At 41.4% G+C, this 14,596-nt stretch overlaps 1 protein-coding gene across 1 annotated transcript in view; it reads right to left on the bottom strand.

Moving 5' to 3' along the window:
- Positions 1–14,596, bottom strand: part of LOC142309770 (tolloid-like protein 2) — a 347,584-nt gene that overhangs the window by 43,482 nt on the left and 289,506 nt on the right. Inside the window, exon 13 of the mRNA XM_075347217.1 lies at positions 12,095–12,290. Within this exon, the coding sequence (XP_075203332.1) occupies positions 12,095–12,290 (196 nt within the window). The remainder of the gene's footprint in view (positions 1–12,094; positions 12,291–14,596) is intronic.

Genomic DNA, 14,596 nt, shown 5'->3' with positions numbered 1-14,596 from the left:
ACTGCGTTTTCCTGCGTTATTCCCTGCGGTATTTCGCGGTTTACCTCCGGTAATGTACATCGCCTGTCTGCGGTTTTGCAGGGAAGTGATGTCATTACAGAAAGAGGAAGCCGTGCAGAGAGTAAACACACACAGATCACAGACACAGACACATCACAGACACAAAACACAGACACAGACACATAGAACACACATAGAAAGCAAACGGAAATATAGAAAAAAAAACACGTGGGCTCCGCTGTTTATTTACCGTCCAGCCGAGGTAAACACACAGCGGCGGCCCGGTATTCTCAGGCTGGGGAGGGAGAGGGGCAGGGTTAATGTCCCCCGCCTCACTCCCCCTCCCGCAGCCGAGAATATCAGCCGCAGCTGCCCCGGGACTGTCACATGCATTATGCGGCAGCACCGGAGTGTCCCCCGGCTCTTCCTGCCGCCGTGTAGCAGTGGCAGCAGGGTAATTTCAAGGGGTTAATGATGGTGGATCACCGCCATTAACTCCAGGCTTGATCATGGCAGCGTCTATGTGACAGCTGACATGATCAACCCGTAAGTAAAGTGAATAAAACACAGACACCGAAAAATCCTTTATTTTAAATAAAACAAACAAGCCTCGTTCACCATTTTATTAACCCCTCCCGTACCAAAACTCCGGCGTAATCCACAGGTCCTGCGCTGCTTACATCCAGCCGCGACTGTCACAGACACAGCGCTGAATGAAAGCAGCAGACAGCAGAGGTAATTACCGGTCATTTCCCACGGCCGGTAATGTGAACTCACTGCCGACCGTGGGAAATGCAGCGATCTGTCCTCTATCTATCTATCTATCTATCTATCTATCTATCTATCTATCTATCTATCTATCCCTCTATCTGTCTGTCTATCTATCTATCCCTCTATCTATTCTTCTGTCTATCTATCTACTATCTCAGAATTAAATGACTTTTTTTTTTTCTTTTCAATGTGCTTTATTGCATTGAATGCAATAAAGCACATCCCAACCCGCACGCGGCAATACCGCGAACAATACCGCGGTGAAACCGCAGCAAACCGCATGCGGTTTTCGGGTGTGGTTTGCAGCGGTTTTTTACCGCGGGTGCGGTAATCTTTAAGAGCATGCGGAATTTTCTCAAGAAAATTCCATTTCCCAGTGCGCACATAGCCTAAAAACTTGGGCCCCAGTCAGAGGTGGGCTGGGCCGGGGGAGAGGCAGAGAGACAAATGCCTCCCAGGGCCTGTCCACAAGCAGCTACTTACCCCAGTTCATCAATCTGTATGGACGGCGGTAATCGAGCAGTTAAAGGTGGTGGCTTTTTATATAGGCATAACCTGGTGACAGGTTCCCTTTAAAGCCTTGTTACTTTTATTAAACAAAAAAAGCCACGATTTCTGAAAGTATTTTCCAGTTTTCTGGGGTGGAATATCTTGAGTTGTGTTGGTGATTTCTACCAGTCTCAGAGAGCTTGGCCAGATTCATTATAAGCAGCTTATGCCTCTTAAATTATTTGTTCGGTCTAAAATGACAAGCCTGATGTCACTATGCACAGTGTGAATCCTCACATCGCACGGTATGACATGATTAAGTATGCTTGACATCTGAAATGCGTTGTTGTGGCTATCAGGGTTATTGGTATGTTCTGTCTACTATGTTTTAAAAGAATTAAGAAAATCTGAACTTTCTCAGAGCCAGATTTCAAATTTCATTAATTCTGCATGGTATTTTTATTTGAACTGAGCTTATTTCAAACTTTAGATAACGCTGCTATCTAGTGGATAACACAGGCAATTCCTTTTATTTTCCAATTACTATTGAGACTGTGGTTTCATACAAATTAATTCAACTATGTATCACCGTTGACCTACCACACTCCTCGGAGCCTGAATTTTTCATTTACGATAACACCTCAACATCCTGCTGAACTTTTAAAGCACCACTACAGTGGGGTTTTTCTCAGTGCTGGAGTGGTGCTTTAAATATAAGTCCCCTAATCCTACTCTCATACGTACCCTCCGGTGTTTTCATGCTTCTTCAGTAGCACCCCACTCACACAGTGCAATTTTGTGACTGTAACTTCTGACTGGCTGGAAGTCAGAATTCAAGTCCCAAGCTCCCAATGCATCTCTATGAAGCCAGAACGAGGACTTGCAATGAGTTGCAGTAGTGCTTACGGATTTAAAGCGCAGAGTGCCAGCTTGTGTAAGAGGCCCCAAAACACATCTGCTCTGATGGGGAGTTTGTTACTTTTTCTGTCTTTATCCAAGGTCCTCTGTACTAATTTATGACCACAGACTACATTAATGTTGAATAGAAGATTTATGTGGTCATAAATCAGCAGATAAAAATGGAGATCCAGCAATAAGAACCTCACTGATGGATTCTCAGATAATTCTTTCTGCAGTCAGTGTAACACACAAGCAATAAAAGGCAACATGTTTAGTGAAATTCATCCTCAAAAATGATTTTTACAAAAAAAACCCCACACCTAAAAATATTGTTCCTGAAGTTGTTTATATCCTTTAACTATCCCTTCAAATGGAGAAAGAACTTGACCCTCCTGAAGCACCTAAAACCTGATATAATTTACCTTAACCCTAGAACGCATACCAGGTGCCTCGCAGGCCTGCTAGGTCACTTGTTTTCTATGGTACATTTCTATGGTTGCGCATTCTAGGTTAAGAAACAACTTTGGCCCCCTAAAAGCAACTTTGTAGGGATCTTGCAATCAAGAATCACACTCATCTTTAAAGAGCTCCGTTACTGAGAAATCAACATTTTAATTGATCTTCAAATAAGACTGAAGATCTATCTGTAGATCTGAAGCCTCTGTCACTCCAGTTTTGTTTAGCTATCATTATGTGTAGATGGGGCAGTCACGTATACATGTTATTTTGCGGTTTTGATTTTTCTACCCCTTTTCCAAGAACCTTACTTTTGTTTTTATTTATATTGCCATGTAAGGCTATGTGCGCACAGTGCGTTTTTGCGTGTTTTTCGGGTGCGTTTTTGGGCTCAAAACTGCATGACATTGCTTCCCCAGCAAAGTCTATGAGTTTTCATTTTTGCTGTCTACACACAACTTTTTTTTAAGCTGCATTTTTGAGCTTAAAAAAAAAAATGGACATGTCAATTCTTTCCTGCATTTTTTAGTGTTTTCCCCCCATGCAATGCATTGGAAAACGCAGCAAAACGCAGCTAAAAATGCATTAAAACGCGTGCGGTTTTGTACGCGTTTTTGCCGCGGGTGTGGTTTTATGCGTTTTTGTGCGGTTTTAGCGGCCAAAAACGCACAAAAACCTAAGAGCTTGTTTTTTGCAGGATAAGTTATGGTTTTGAAGGACACCATTCATCTACATATATAATCACCAGTTTCTGTAACCCTATTCCGGCATGCACCGCGGCACTGTCAGTTGCGCAGGCGCAGTTCGAACTGTGCCTGTGCAAGTGACATCCCCGTTATGGGCACGAACTGCACGTGCGCAAGTAGCGGTGACGTTACCGCTCTTCCCACACATGCAATGCATGTATACACTGAAAACAGACACACACATACAGTTAGGTCCAGAAATATTTGGACAGTGACACAATTTTCGCGAGTTGGGCTCTGCATGCCACCACATTGGATTTGAAATGAAATCTCTACAACAGAATTCAAGTGCAGATTGTAACGTTTAATTTGAAGGTTTGAACAAAAATATCTGATAGAAATTGTAGGAATTGTACACATTTCTTTACAAACACTCCACATTTTAGGAGGTCAAAAGTAATTGGACAAATAAACCAAACCCAAACAAAATATTTTTATTTTCAATATTTTGTTGCGAATCCTTTGGAGGCAATCACTGCCTTAAGTCTGGAACCCATGGACATCACCAAACGCTGGGTTTCCTCCTTCTTAATGCTTTGCCAGGCCTTTACAGCCGCAGCCTTCAGGTCTTGCTTGTTTGTGGGTCTTTCCGTCTTAAGTCTGGATTTGAGCAAGTGAAATGCATGCTCAATTGGGTTAAGATCTGGTGATTGACTTGGCCATTGCAGAATGTTCCACTTTTTTGCACTCATGAACTCCTGGGTAGCTTTGGCTGGATGCTTGGGGTCATTGTCCATCTGTACTATGAAGCGCCGTCCGATCAACTTTGCGGCATTTGGCTGAATCTGGGCTGAAAGTATATCCCGGTACACTTCAGAATTCATCCGGCTACTCTTGTCTGCTGTTATGTCATCAATAAACACAAGTGACCCAGTGCCATTGAAAGCCATGCATGCCCATGCCATCACGTTGCCTCCACCATGTTTTACAGAGGATGTGGTGTGCCTTGGATCATGTGCCGTTCCCTTTCTTCTCCAAACTTTTTTCTTCCCATCATTCTGGTACAGGTTGATCTTTGTCTCATCTGTCCATAGAATACTTTTCCAGAACTGAGCTGGCTTCATGAGGTGTTTTTCAGCAAATTTAACTCTGGTCTGTCTATTTTTGGAATTGATGAATGGTTTGCATCTAGATGTGAACCCTTTGTATTTACTTTCATGGAGTCTTCTCTTTACTGTTGACTTAGAGACAGATACACCTACTTCACTGAGAGTGTTCTGGACTTCAGTTGATGTTGTGAACGGGTTCTTCTTCACCAAAGAAAGTATGCGGCGATCATCCACCACTGTTGTCATCCGTGGACGCCCAGGCCTTTTTGAGTTCCCAAGCTCACCAGTCAATTCCTTTTTTCTCAGAATGTACCCGACTGTTGATTTTGCTACTCCAAGCATGTCTGCTATCTCTCTGATGGATTTTTTCTTTTTTTTCAGCCTCAGGATGTTCTGCTTCACCTCAATTGAGAGTTCCTTAGACGGCATGTTGTCTGGTCACAGCAACAACTTCCAAATGCAAAACCACACACCTGTAATCAACCCCAGACCTTTTAACTACTTCATTGATTACAGGTTAACGAGGGAGACGCCTTCAGAGTTAATTGCAGCCCTTAGAGTCCCTTGTCCAATTACTTTTGGTCCCTTGAAAAAGAGGAGGCTATGCATTACAGAGCTATGATTCCTAAACCCTTTCTCCGATTTGGATGTGAAAACTCTCATATTGCAGCTGGGAGTGTGCACTTTCAGCCCATATTATATATATAATTGTATTTCTGAACATGTTTTTGTAAACAGCTAAAATAACAAAACTTGTGTCACTGTCCAAATATGTCTGGCCCTGACTGTATATCTTCACACACACACACACACACACACACACACACACACACACACACACACTCACTCTCTGCTGGATACTGGATACTCACCTGTCCCTAGCACTGCGGTCCCCGGCAATGCAGTCCCCAGTGCTGCTCCTGCTTTCAGCTCTTCAGTGCAGTGAATATTCAGTGAGTATAATGAGCGGCGGTCAGGAGCGGGAGGCAGCAGAGCTGAATACAGCACCGCTGGATACAGGTAAATATAGAAAATCTTTTTATTTAAAAGACCCATGTTTTCTCCGGGGGAGGGGGGGAAAGAGAAAGCGAGAGAGACGGAGAGAGAATACACACACACACACACACATATATACACAGACGACACGTACACACAGCGTACAGCCATATACACATATACACAGACGACACATACACACAGCGTACAGCCATATACACACACATATATACAGATGATACGTACACACAGTGTATAGCCATATACACACATGTACACACAGCGTACAGCCATATACACACACATATACACAGACGACACGTACACACAGCGTACAGCTATATACACACATGTACACAGACGACACGTACACACAGCGTACAGCCATATACACACATGTACACAGACATGTACACACAGCGTACAGTCATATACACACACATGTACACAGACGACACGTACACACAGAGTACAGCCATATACACACAAATGTACACAGACGACACGTACACACAGCGTACAGCTATATACACACATGTACACAGATGACACAGACACACAGCATACAGCTATATACACACACATATACACAGACGACACGTACACACAGCGTACAGCTATATACACACACATGTACACAGACAACACGTACACACAGCGTACAGCCATATACACACACATGTACAAAGACGACAAGTACACACAGCATACAGCTATATACACACACATATACACAGACGACACGTACACACAGCGTACAGCTATATACACACATGTACACAGACGACACATACACACAGCGTACAGTCATATACACACACATGTACACAGATGACATGTACACACAGCATACAGCCATATACACACACATATACACAGACACGTACACACAGCATACAGCTATATACACACACATGTACACAGACGACACGTACACACAGTGTACAGCCATATACACACACATACTGTATACAGTACACACAACACAGTTCAAGAAACACGACACCAGATACCAATATACAGTACACAACAGTGTGACACATGTCCACTGCTCCTGTCAGCACCACTAAGCATAGACAGATGTTCATTGCACCACACTCCTGATGCGATAGCATCGGGCCAATTTCTAGTTTTACCATAATATAATGGACTGGAAAGTGGGAGAAAAAAATTCAAGTGTGGTGAATGGGTGAAAAGAAAAATTCCTCCATTCTTTCATGGGATCTGTTTTTATTTTGTTCATTGTGCAGAAAAAAAACTACCTGTAAACATGATTATCCAGGTCAATAAAACTACAGAAATACAATCTTGTAAAGTTTTCTTTTTTATTTAGTTTAAAAAAAAACCAGAAATGTGTAAAAAAAATAAATGAATAAATACATTTGGCTTGTGTCACCATTTTCCCATAACATTATTTTTCTGTCCATGGTCTTTTTTTGCATGCTGAGCTTTAGCTTTTAGTGATACTGTTTTGGGGAACGTGACATTTTGATCCCTTTTCATTGTATTTTTTAAGGGAAGTGCAGTGACAAAAGAACAGAAAATCTGGCAAATACACAGTATATTTTTTTTTCTTTCCATTGTTTAATGTAAAGTTTAAATAATTTTATTTTTAATAGATATCTAAAATGTTTTTTATTAGTAATTTGCTTTTGAATAGAGAAGTGATTTCAACGCCTATATTTTTTTATTTTTCTTAAACCTATTTTTCCTATTCTATTAAGGGACTTGAACCTGCAGTCTTTTGATCCCCAAAGCTACCGTATATGCTCTGGCTGAGCTTCAACGGTAGACTAAGATGGCAACCACAGGTGCCTTCAGCCTGCCCTCACTGCCTTGGAAACCCATTGGTTTTCCAAGACTATGTCGTGGTGAAGGCTTTTGGAAGCCAGTGCATGTGTGCACCAGCAAGCAGGAAATTTAAATGACACTGTCAGTGATTGACCTTGGGATCTAAATGGTTAACAGCAGAGATCAGAGAAAACTCTGGCTTTTACTGGTACAGGCAGAAATTGCCTACGTAGCTCAGCTAGCATCTGTTGGGTATGACATGGGCTAAGCTCCTGAGACCAGTTCATACCAACCTAAGACCACTATGACAAAAATGTACATCACAGGTTGCTTAGAGGTCATAAGGGGTTGTCCACTACTAGGACAACCACTTTTAATTCATTTTTCCCAGGTAAAATAAGAAAGACTATACTTACCTCCTGTACCTGCGGCGTTCCAGCAGTATTCGGGATAGTGGTGCCAGGGCTCACGTGGGATTTTGAGGTCACCTAAGCCCCACATCCAATCAGTGCTGGCTTCCTTCTCCCTGCCATCGAATCAAACGAGTTAATCAACAGGAAGTGAGTGCAGCATCTGCACTTACTCTCTGTTGATGGTTCGTTTGGTCCTAAGGGGGGTGGAGAAGGAAACTGGTGCTGATTGGATGCAAGGCTCACGTGACATGACAACCCCATGTGACGTGAGCCCCGACACCATGATTCCGGTCACCGCTGGAAGTGTGCCGATATTGGAGGTGAGTATAATCTTTATTATTTCTTGAAAAATTGTTTCTCAACTAATAAGATGTCTAATACCCCTCCAGCAAAAAATAAAAACACATGTTTATAAAAACATTATGCCAAATTAAAGTGGACATATAATAATTGTTAATTATTTAACTTGATTTGACTAATTGTTTTTTTTTCCAGAATTGTTTTTTCTTTTAATAATTTCAAAACATATTTATCTAAATTTACTATAGATGTAAAGTACAATCTGTCACCCTCCCCCTAAAAAAATGTTTCCTAATTACTTAGGATAATTAAAGCATTGTAAAGTTATTGCCATGCAAAGTAACATGTGAAAAATAGGCAGTGTCAATAAGAGGTTAACAGTAAGAAAACAAAAATGATGGTCAAACTTCCTAACTTACCCACTTTGGAAAGACTGTTTCTCATTTTGACACAAAGCTCAATAACGCTATACTCGTCTATACTTCTTATTGATTATTGTGATTACCGTAATATAGCCATTCAGATTATTTTTTCTGCTAATATGCAAACAAATATTAAGGAAAATCAAGCACCAGAATTTTCCTATATAAACTAAAGCTAGTGCTACAGTGGGTACAGAAAGTATTCAGACCCCTTTAACCCCTTCAGCCCCGGGGCCCTTTCCGTTTTTGCATTTTTGTTTTTTGCTCCCCTTCTTCCGAGAGCCATAACTTTTTTATTTTTCTGTCAATCTTGCCATATGAGGGCTTGTTTTTTGCGGGACAAGTTGTACTTTTACATGAAACCATAAGTTTTACCATATGGTGTACTGGAAAGCAGCAAAAAAATTCCAACTGTGGAAAAATTGCAAAAAAAGTGTGATGGCTCAATAGTTTTTGGGATCTTTTATTCACGGTGTTCAATATATGGTAAAACTGATGTGTGGGTATGATGCCTGAGGTCGGTGCGAGTTTGTAGACACCAAACATTTATAGGTTTACTTGTATCTAAGGGGTTAAAAAAAATTCACAAGCTTGTCCAATAAAAGTGGCGTACGTTTTGCGCCATTTTCCGAAACCCGTAGAGTTCTCAGTTTTTGGGATCTATGGCTCAGTGATGGCTTATTTTTTGCGTCTCGAGCTGATGTTTCTAATGGTAGCATTTTTTCGCAGATGCTACATTTTGATCGCCTGTTATTGCATTTTGCGTAAAACTTGCGGCGACCAAAAAACGTAATTTTGGCGTTTGGAATTTTTTTGCCACTACGCCGTTTAACAATCAGATTAATTGATTTTATATTTTGATAGATCGGGCATTTCTGAACGCGGCGATACCAAATATGTGTATATTTATTTTTTTTTTAACCCTTTAATTTTCAATGGGGGGAAAGGGGGGTGATTTGAACTTTTAGGTTTTTTTGGGTTTTTTTTAATTTTTTAAAACTTTTTTTTACTTTTTTTATTTTATTTTACTAGTCCTCCTAGGGGGCTATAGCAATCAGCAATCCGATCGCTGATCGCTATCTGCTGATCACAGCTATACCGCTGTAAACAGCAGAAATAGTCACTTTCTTTTTTCCTCTGCTCCGTGCCGAGGAAAAAGGAAAGTGAAACTTCGTAGCAGCAGGCGTCAACACATGACCCTGTGCTACGATGGCAACCACCGAACGTCACGTGATCACTCACGTGACTTCTGATGGGGGCGGCGGTAAGTAGAAAACATGGCCGCGCGCATATAGATCTCACTGCCAGACTTTGGCAGCGAGATCTAAGGGGTTAATGTTCCGGGTGGAATGTGATTCCACTCGGAACATGTAGGCACACATGTCAGCTGTTGAAAACAGCTGATATGTGTGCCGATCCACGCCACCTGCCCGCGGCAGGGGGCGGGGCTTACCGGGACGCGATCCATGACGGAAAGATCCGTCCATGGTCGTGAAGGGGTTAAATTTTTAACTTTTTGTTTTATTGCAGCCACTTGGTAAATTCAAAAAAGTTAATTTTTTTCCTCATCAATGTACATTCTGCACCCCATCTTGACAGAAAAAAAAATGCAGAAATGTAGAACTTTTTTAAACAAGAAAAAAATGAAATATCACATGGTCATAAGTATTCAGACCCTTTGCTCAGACACTCATATTTTAGTCCCATGCTGTCTATTTCCTTGTGATCCTCCTTGAGATGGTTCTACTCCTTCATTGGAGTCCAGCTGTGTTTAATTAAACTGATCGGACTTGATTTGGAAAGGCACACACCTGTCTATATAAGACCTCACAGCTCACAGTGCATGTCACACCAAATGAGAATCATGAGGTTAAAGGTACTGTCAAATGAGCATAGAGACAGAATTGTGGCAAGGCACAGATCTGGCCAAGGTTACATAATAATTTCAGCAGCACTCAAGGTTCCTAAGAGCACACTGGCCTCTATAATACTTAAATGGATGAGGTTTGGGACCACCAGAATTCTTCTTAGACCTGGCCGTCCAGCCAAACTGCGCAATCGTGGGAGAAGAGCCTTGGTTGGAGAGGTAAAGAAGAACCCCAAGATTACTGTGTCTGAGCTACAGAGATGCAGTAGGGAGATGGGAGAAAGCTGCACAAAGTCAACTATCACTGTAGCCCTCCACTAGTTGGGCCTTTATGGCAGAATTGCCTGATGGAAGTCTCTCCTCAGTGCAAGACATATGAAAGCCCGCAGAGTTTGCAAAAAAACACATGGAGGACTCCCAGACTATGAGAAATAAGATTCTCTGGTCTGATGAGATAGAACTTTTAGTGATAATTCTAAGAGGTATGTGTGGAGAAAACCAGGCACTGTTCATCACCTGCCCAATACAATCCCAACAGTGAAACATGGTGGTGGCAGCATCATGGTATGGGGTTGTTTTTCAGCTGCAGGGGCAGGACGACTGGTTGCAATTGAAGGAAAGACGACTGTGGCCAAGTACTGAGATATCCTGGAAGAAAACCTGTTCCAGAGTGCTCTGGACCTCAGACGTGGCCCAAGACTCATCTTCCAACAAGACAATGACCCTAAGCACACAGCTAAAATAACAATGGAATGGCTTCAGAACAACTCTGTCACCATTCTTGACTGTCTCAGCCAGAGCCCTGACCTAAACCCAATTGAGCATCTCTGGAGAGACCTGAAAATGGCTGTCCCCCAACGTTCACCATCCAACCTGACGGAACTGGAGAGGATCTGCAAGGAAGAATGGCAGAGGATCCCCAAATCCAGGTATGAAAAACTTGTTGCATCATTCCCAAGAAGACTCATGGCTGTACTAGCTCAAAAGGAGGGTGCTTCTACTCAATACTGAGCAAAGGGTCTGAATACTTATGACCATGTGGTATTTCAGTTATTCTTTTTTAAAAAAAATTGCAAAAATGTCCACATTTCTGTTTCTTTTCTGTCAAGATGGGGTGCAGAGTATACATTAATGAGGAAACAATGAACTTTTTTGAATTTACCAAATAGCTGCAATGAAACAAAGAGTGAAAAATGTAAAGGGGTCTGAATACTTTCCGTACCCACTGTATACTGGTGCTATCAAGGTGATTCAAAACATACCTTTAGTTGTGAGATTGGATTTATACTTCCTACAATACAGGCAAGTAAAGTTTGTGAAATATACAGTTACTTGATTGATAGTTGCTGCAGAATATCTAATAGGTGGGTTGGGATTTGCTAGTTATTCCTGCCCCTGTTTCCTGCCTGCCCCCCCCCCATCCTTCCCCCCTGTCCTTCCTCCCCCTGTAACAACAGACACAGGGGGAGGAAGTAAATACAGGCAAACAGGGCGGGAACAACTAGCAAAACACGACCCACCCATTAGATATTCCGTTGCACTTCTCATCAAATAACAGTGCATTTCACAAACTTTACTTGCCTGTATTTCAGAGAGTATACATTCAATCTCACAACTAACGGTATGTTTAGAATCAGCATGATAGTGCCACTATAGCACTGGCATTAGTTTATATAAGAGAATCCTGGGGGTTGGTGCTCTTTAAGAGTATAGATATGTATGAAAAAGTGGATCTACAATAAAAAGTCTCTGTTTCTGACCCATTAGAATAGTCTCCATTGGCCCGTCGTAGCAAGGGGATTTATCCCAATCTTAGCAGAAGACACCTACTTTACAAGCCCCATTACAGCCTATGCAACATGCAGCCATTATCCGCATGCAAGATGGTAGTTACCTTTAAAGAAGTTTGCAGAAAATCCTGCTTTATTGACTGAGGAGTCAGAGAAAAACTTTATCCACAGGATATTAGAGGTAGATTTAATATCATCAGGCTTCTCGTAGCCACAAAACTGCCCAACAAGTGGACTATCTTCTGATGGACCGTCACGTATTTGCAGGTGATCATACAAGCAGTTGTCATGCACTTCAAACTACGAGATAGAAATAATAGAAAATAACAATCATATTTTAAAGGCACTTTCTTTCTTTGAGTTTGTTGTCCAAACATATAATAAATGGATTTAATGTTATTTTTTAATACAACATAAAATCATATAATTTGTCATCGTTGCATTGTCACATATTTGCATGGAAATATGATGTTCAACATCAGTTGTGGTCTATCAGACGGTGCTGTCCTACTCAGGACTGGAAAACTCACTGTGTCCAAGCATTACATGGATAATCATTTACACAAATGGTCTTACCATAATGTTAAATGTCAGTCATAGAGCTGTCTTGGGAAAATGTTTTAAGAAAATGAAAGCAGAGAAAAACCGGAAGAAGAGGGTCATCTCTTCATCGTTGTACATACAAACTCCTTGCAGGTGTTGTCCTTGCTGGGATTTTGAACCCCAGCGCTGCAAGACTGTAGTGCTAACCACTGAGCCACCGTGCATCATCAAAAAATTCATTTTTATATCAACTGTAGTAACACATACTTATAATAAGGGGATGACTAGCAACATTATTAAGAGGTTTATGCAGAGCTCCTAATACATTATTGGAGTAAATCCGGATGACAGGCTCCATGGCTTCTTCCAGCATTGTTCCAGTTGAATGACAGGCTTTCCCTTATGTACACATACTAAAGAGACCTGTTTATTAAGTAAAGAGGTGCATGGAGAAACTGGTTAGGGGTGGTGTGGAACTAGTTAGGTGTCTCCCTGTGGTCTTCGGCCAGCTTTTCAAACCATATAAATCGTTTAGCCAGGCAACAGAACCCCATAACATGATGCTGCCACCCCCATGTTTCACAAATAGGATGGTGTTCTTAGGCTTCAAACCTTCTCCTTTTGTCACCCAAACGTAACGATGGTTAATATGGCCAAACAGTTTAAGTTTAGTTTTGTCAGACCACAGGACATGTTTCCAAAAATTAAGTTTTTTGTTCCTGTGTGCATCTGCAAGTATTAAACTTGCTTTTTTATATTTCTTTTGGAGAAGGCTTTCAGCTCATGTTGATACAGTACTTGTGTAACTGTGGATAATGACATCTTACCAGCTTCCACCAGCATCTTCCCAAGGTCTTTTGCTTTTGTTTTTGGGTTGATATGCACATGTCTGACCAAAGCATATTAATTTCTGGTATACAGAAACCATCTCCTTACTGAGCGGTATGATGGCTGGACATTCCCATCTTGTTTGTACTTGCACATAATTGTTTGTACAGCTGAATGAGGCACCTTCAGGTATCTGGAAATTGCACCCAAGGATGGACCAGATTTGTACAAGTCCATAATTCTCTTCCAGAGATCTTCGCTAATTTTTTTTTTACTTTTACATGATGCTACACAAAGAAGCAGTGTTTCAGGTGTGCATTAAAATACATCCACGGTTGTGTCTCTAATTGAATCAGATGTTGCCAATAGGTTCCAAAGACATGACATCATCATATGGGCTGTCCCATATTGTTTAAAGACATAGTACTCTTAGGGTATGTAAACCTTTCACTTTGCAGAAAGTAATAAAAATGCCTTAAAACATTCTCTTTCATTATTGTGGCATTTGGAAAATATAATTAATTTTGGTAAACTTAATTGAACTAAAATGGGAATGGTTTATTCTGATTTCCTGTCATATAGTGAGAAAAACATGCATATGTGTCTTTTTAGATAGTGTATGTAAACTTTTGGTTTCAACTGTATATTCCTATACAGGCCTAAGATGGAAACAGTCTGCTTGTTGCTGTACGTCTCCTAGAGTCATCCTGGAGATAATTTGTTTGTATACTTTCCCCTGTGTGTGTTCCCCGTGTGTTATTTAGAATTTTGTGTAGTTGACTAAGCTTTTATCCCATCCATTCCCTACCTAGGGCCTAGTTCAGGGTCAGCCAGAGCCAGGTATCCTGCTCAGCGCATAGGGGCAGAACCTATCTAGGGTGGTCATGGGAGCCAGGGGTCAGCAGAAGGTTTGGTCAGGGGTTGCCATCTCCCCCGTCCCTTGACACAGGGTTTCCCTTCCCTGTCACCATAGGCATAGTATTTTCCCATACCTAGCATCAAAAATTCAAATAGAAGTGGACTCTCGCACTGTCGTAAGAAGATGGTCAGCAGTAATGGTTAAACGTGATTGTATTAAGCGTTTGAGAGATCACATCTCCTTCCTCAGATAAATCACACATGTACATCAGATTTATCTGAGGAAGGGGATGTGATCTCTGTAACGTGTATTAAAATCACATTTAACCATTACTGCTGACCATCCTCTTATGACAGCGATGGAGTCCACTTCTATT

The sequence above is a fragment of the Anomaloglossus baeobatrachus genome, chromosome 5 (assembly GCF_048569485.1).
Source record: "Anomaloglossus baeobatrachus isolate aAnoBae1 chromosome 5, aAnoBae1.hap1, whole genome shotgun sequence".
In the NCBI taxonomy this organism is placed as follows: domain Eukaryota; kingdom Metazoa; phylum Chordata; class Amphibia; order Anura; family Aromobatidae; genus Anomaloglossus; species Anomaloglossus baeobatrachus.
Note: the sequence above shows the minus strand (reverse complement) of the source record. Positions and strands in the feature narration are given on the sequence as shown.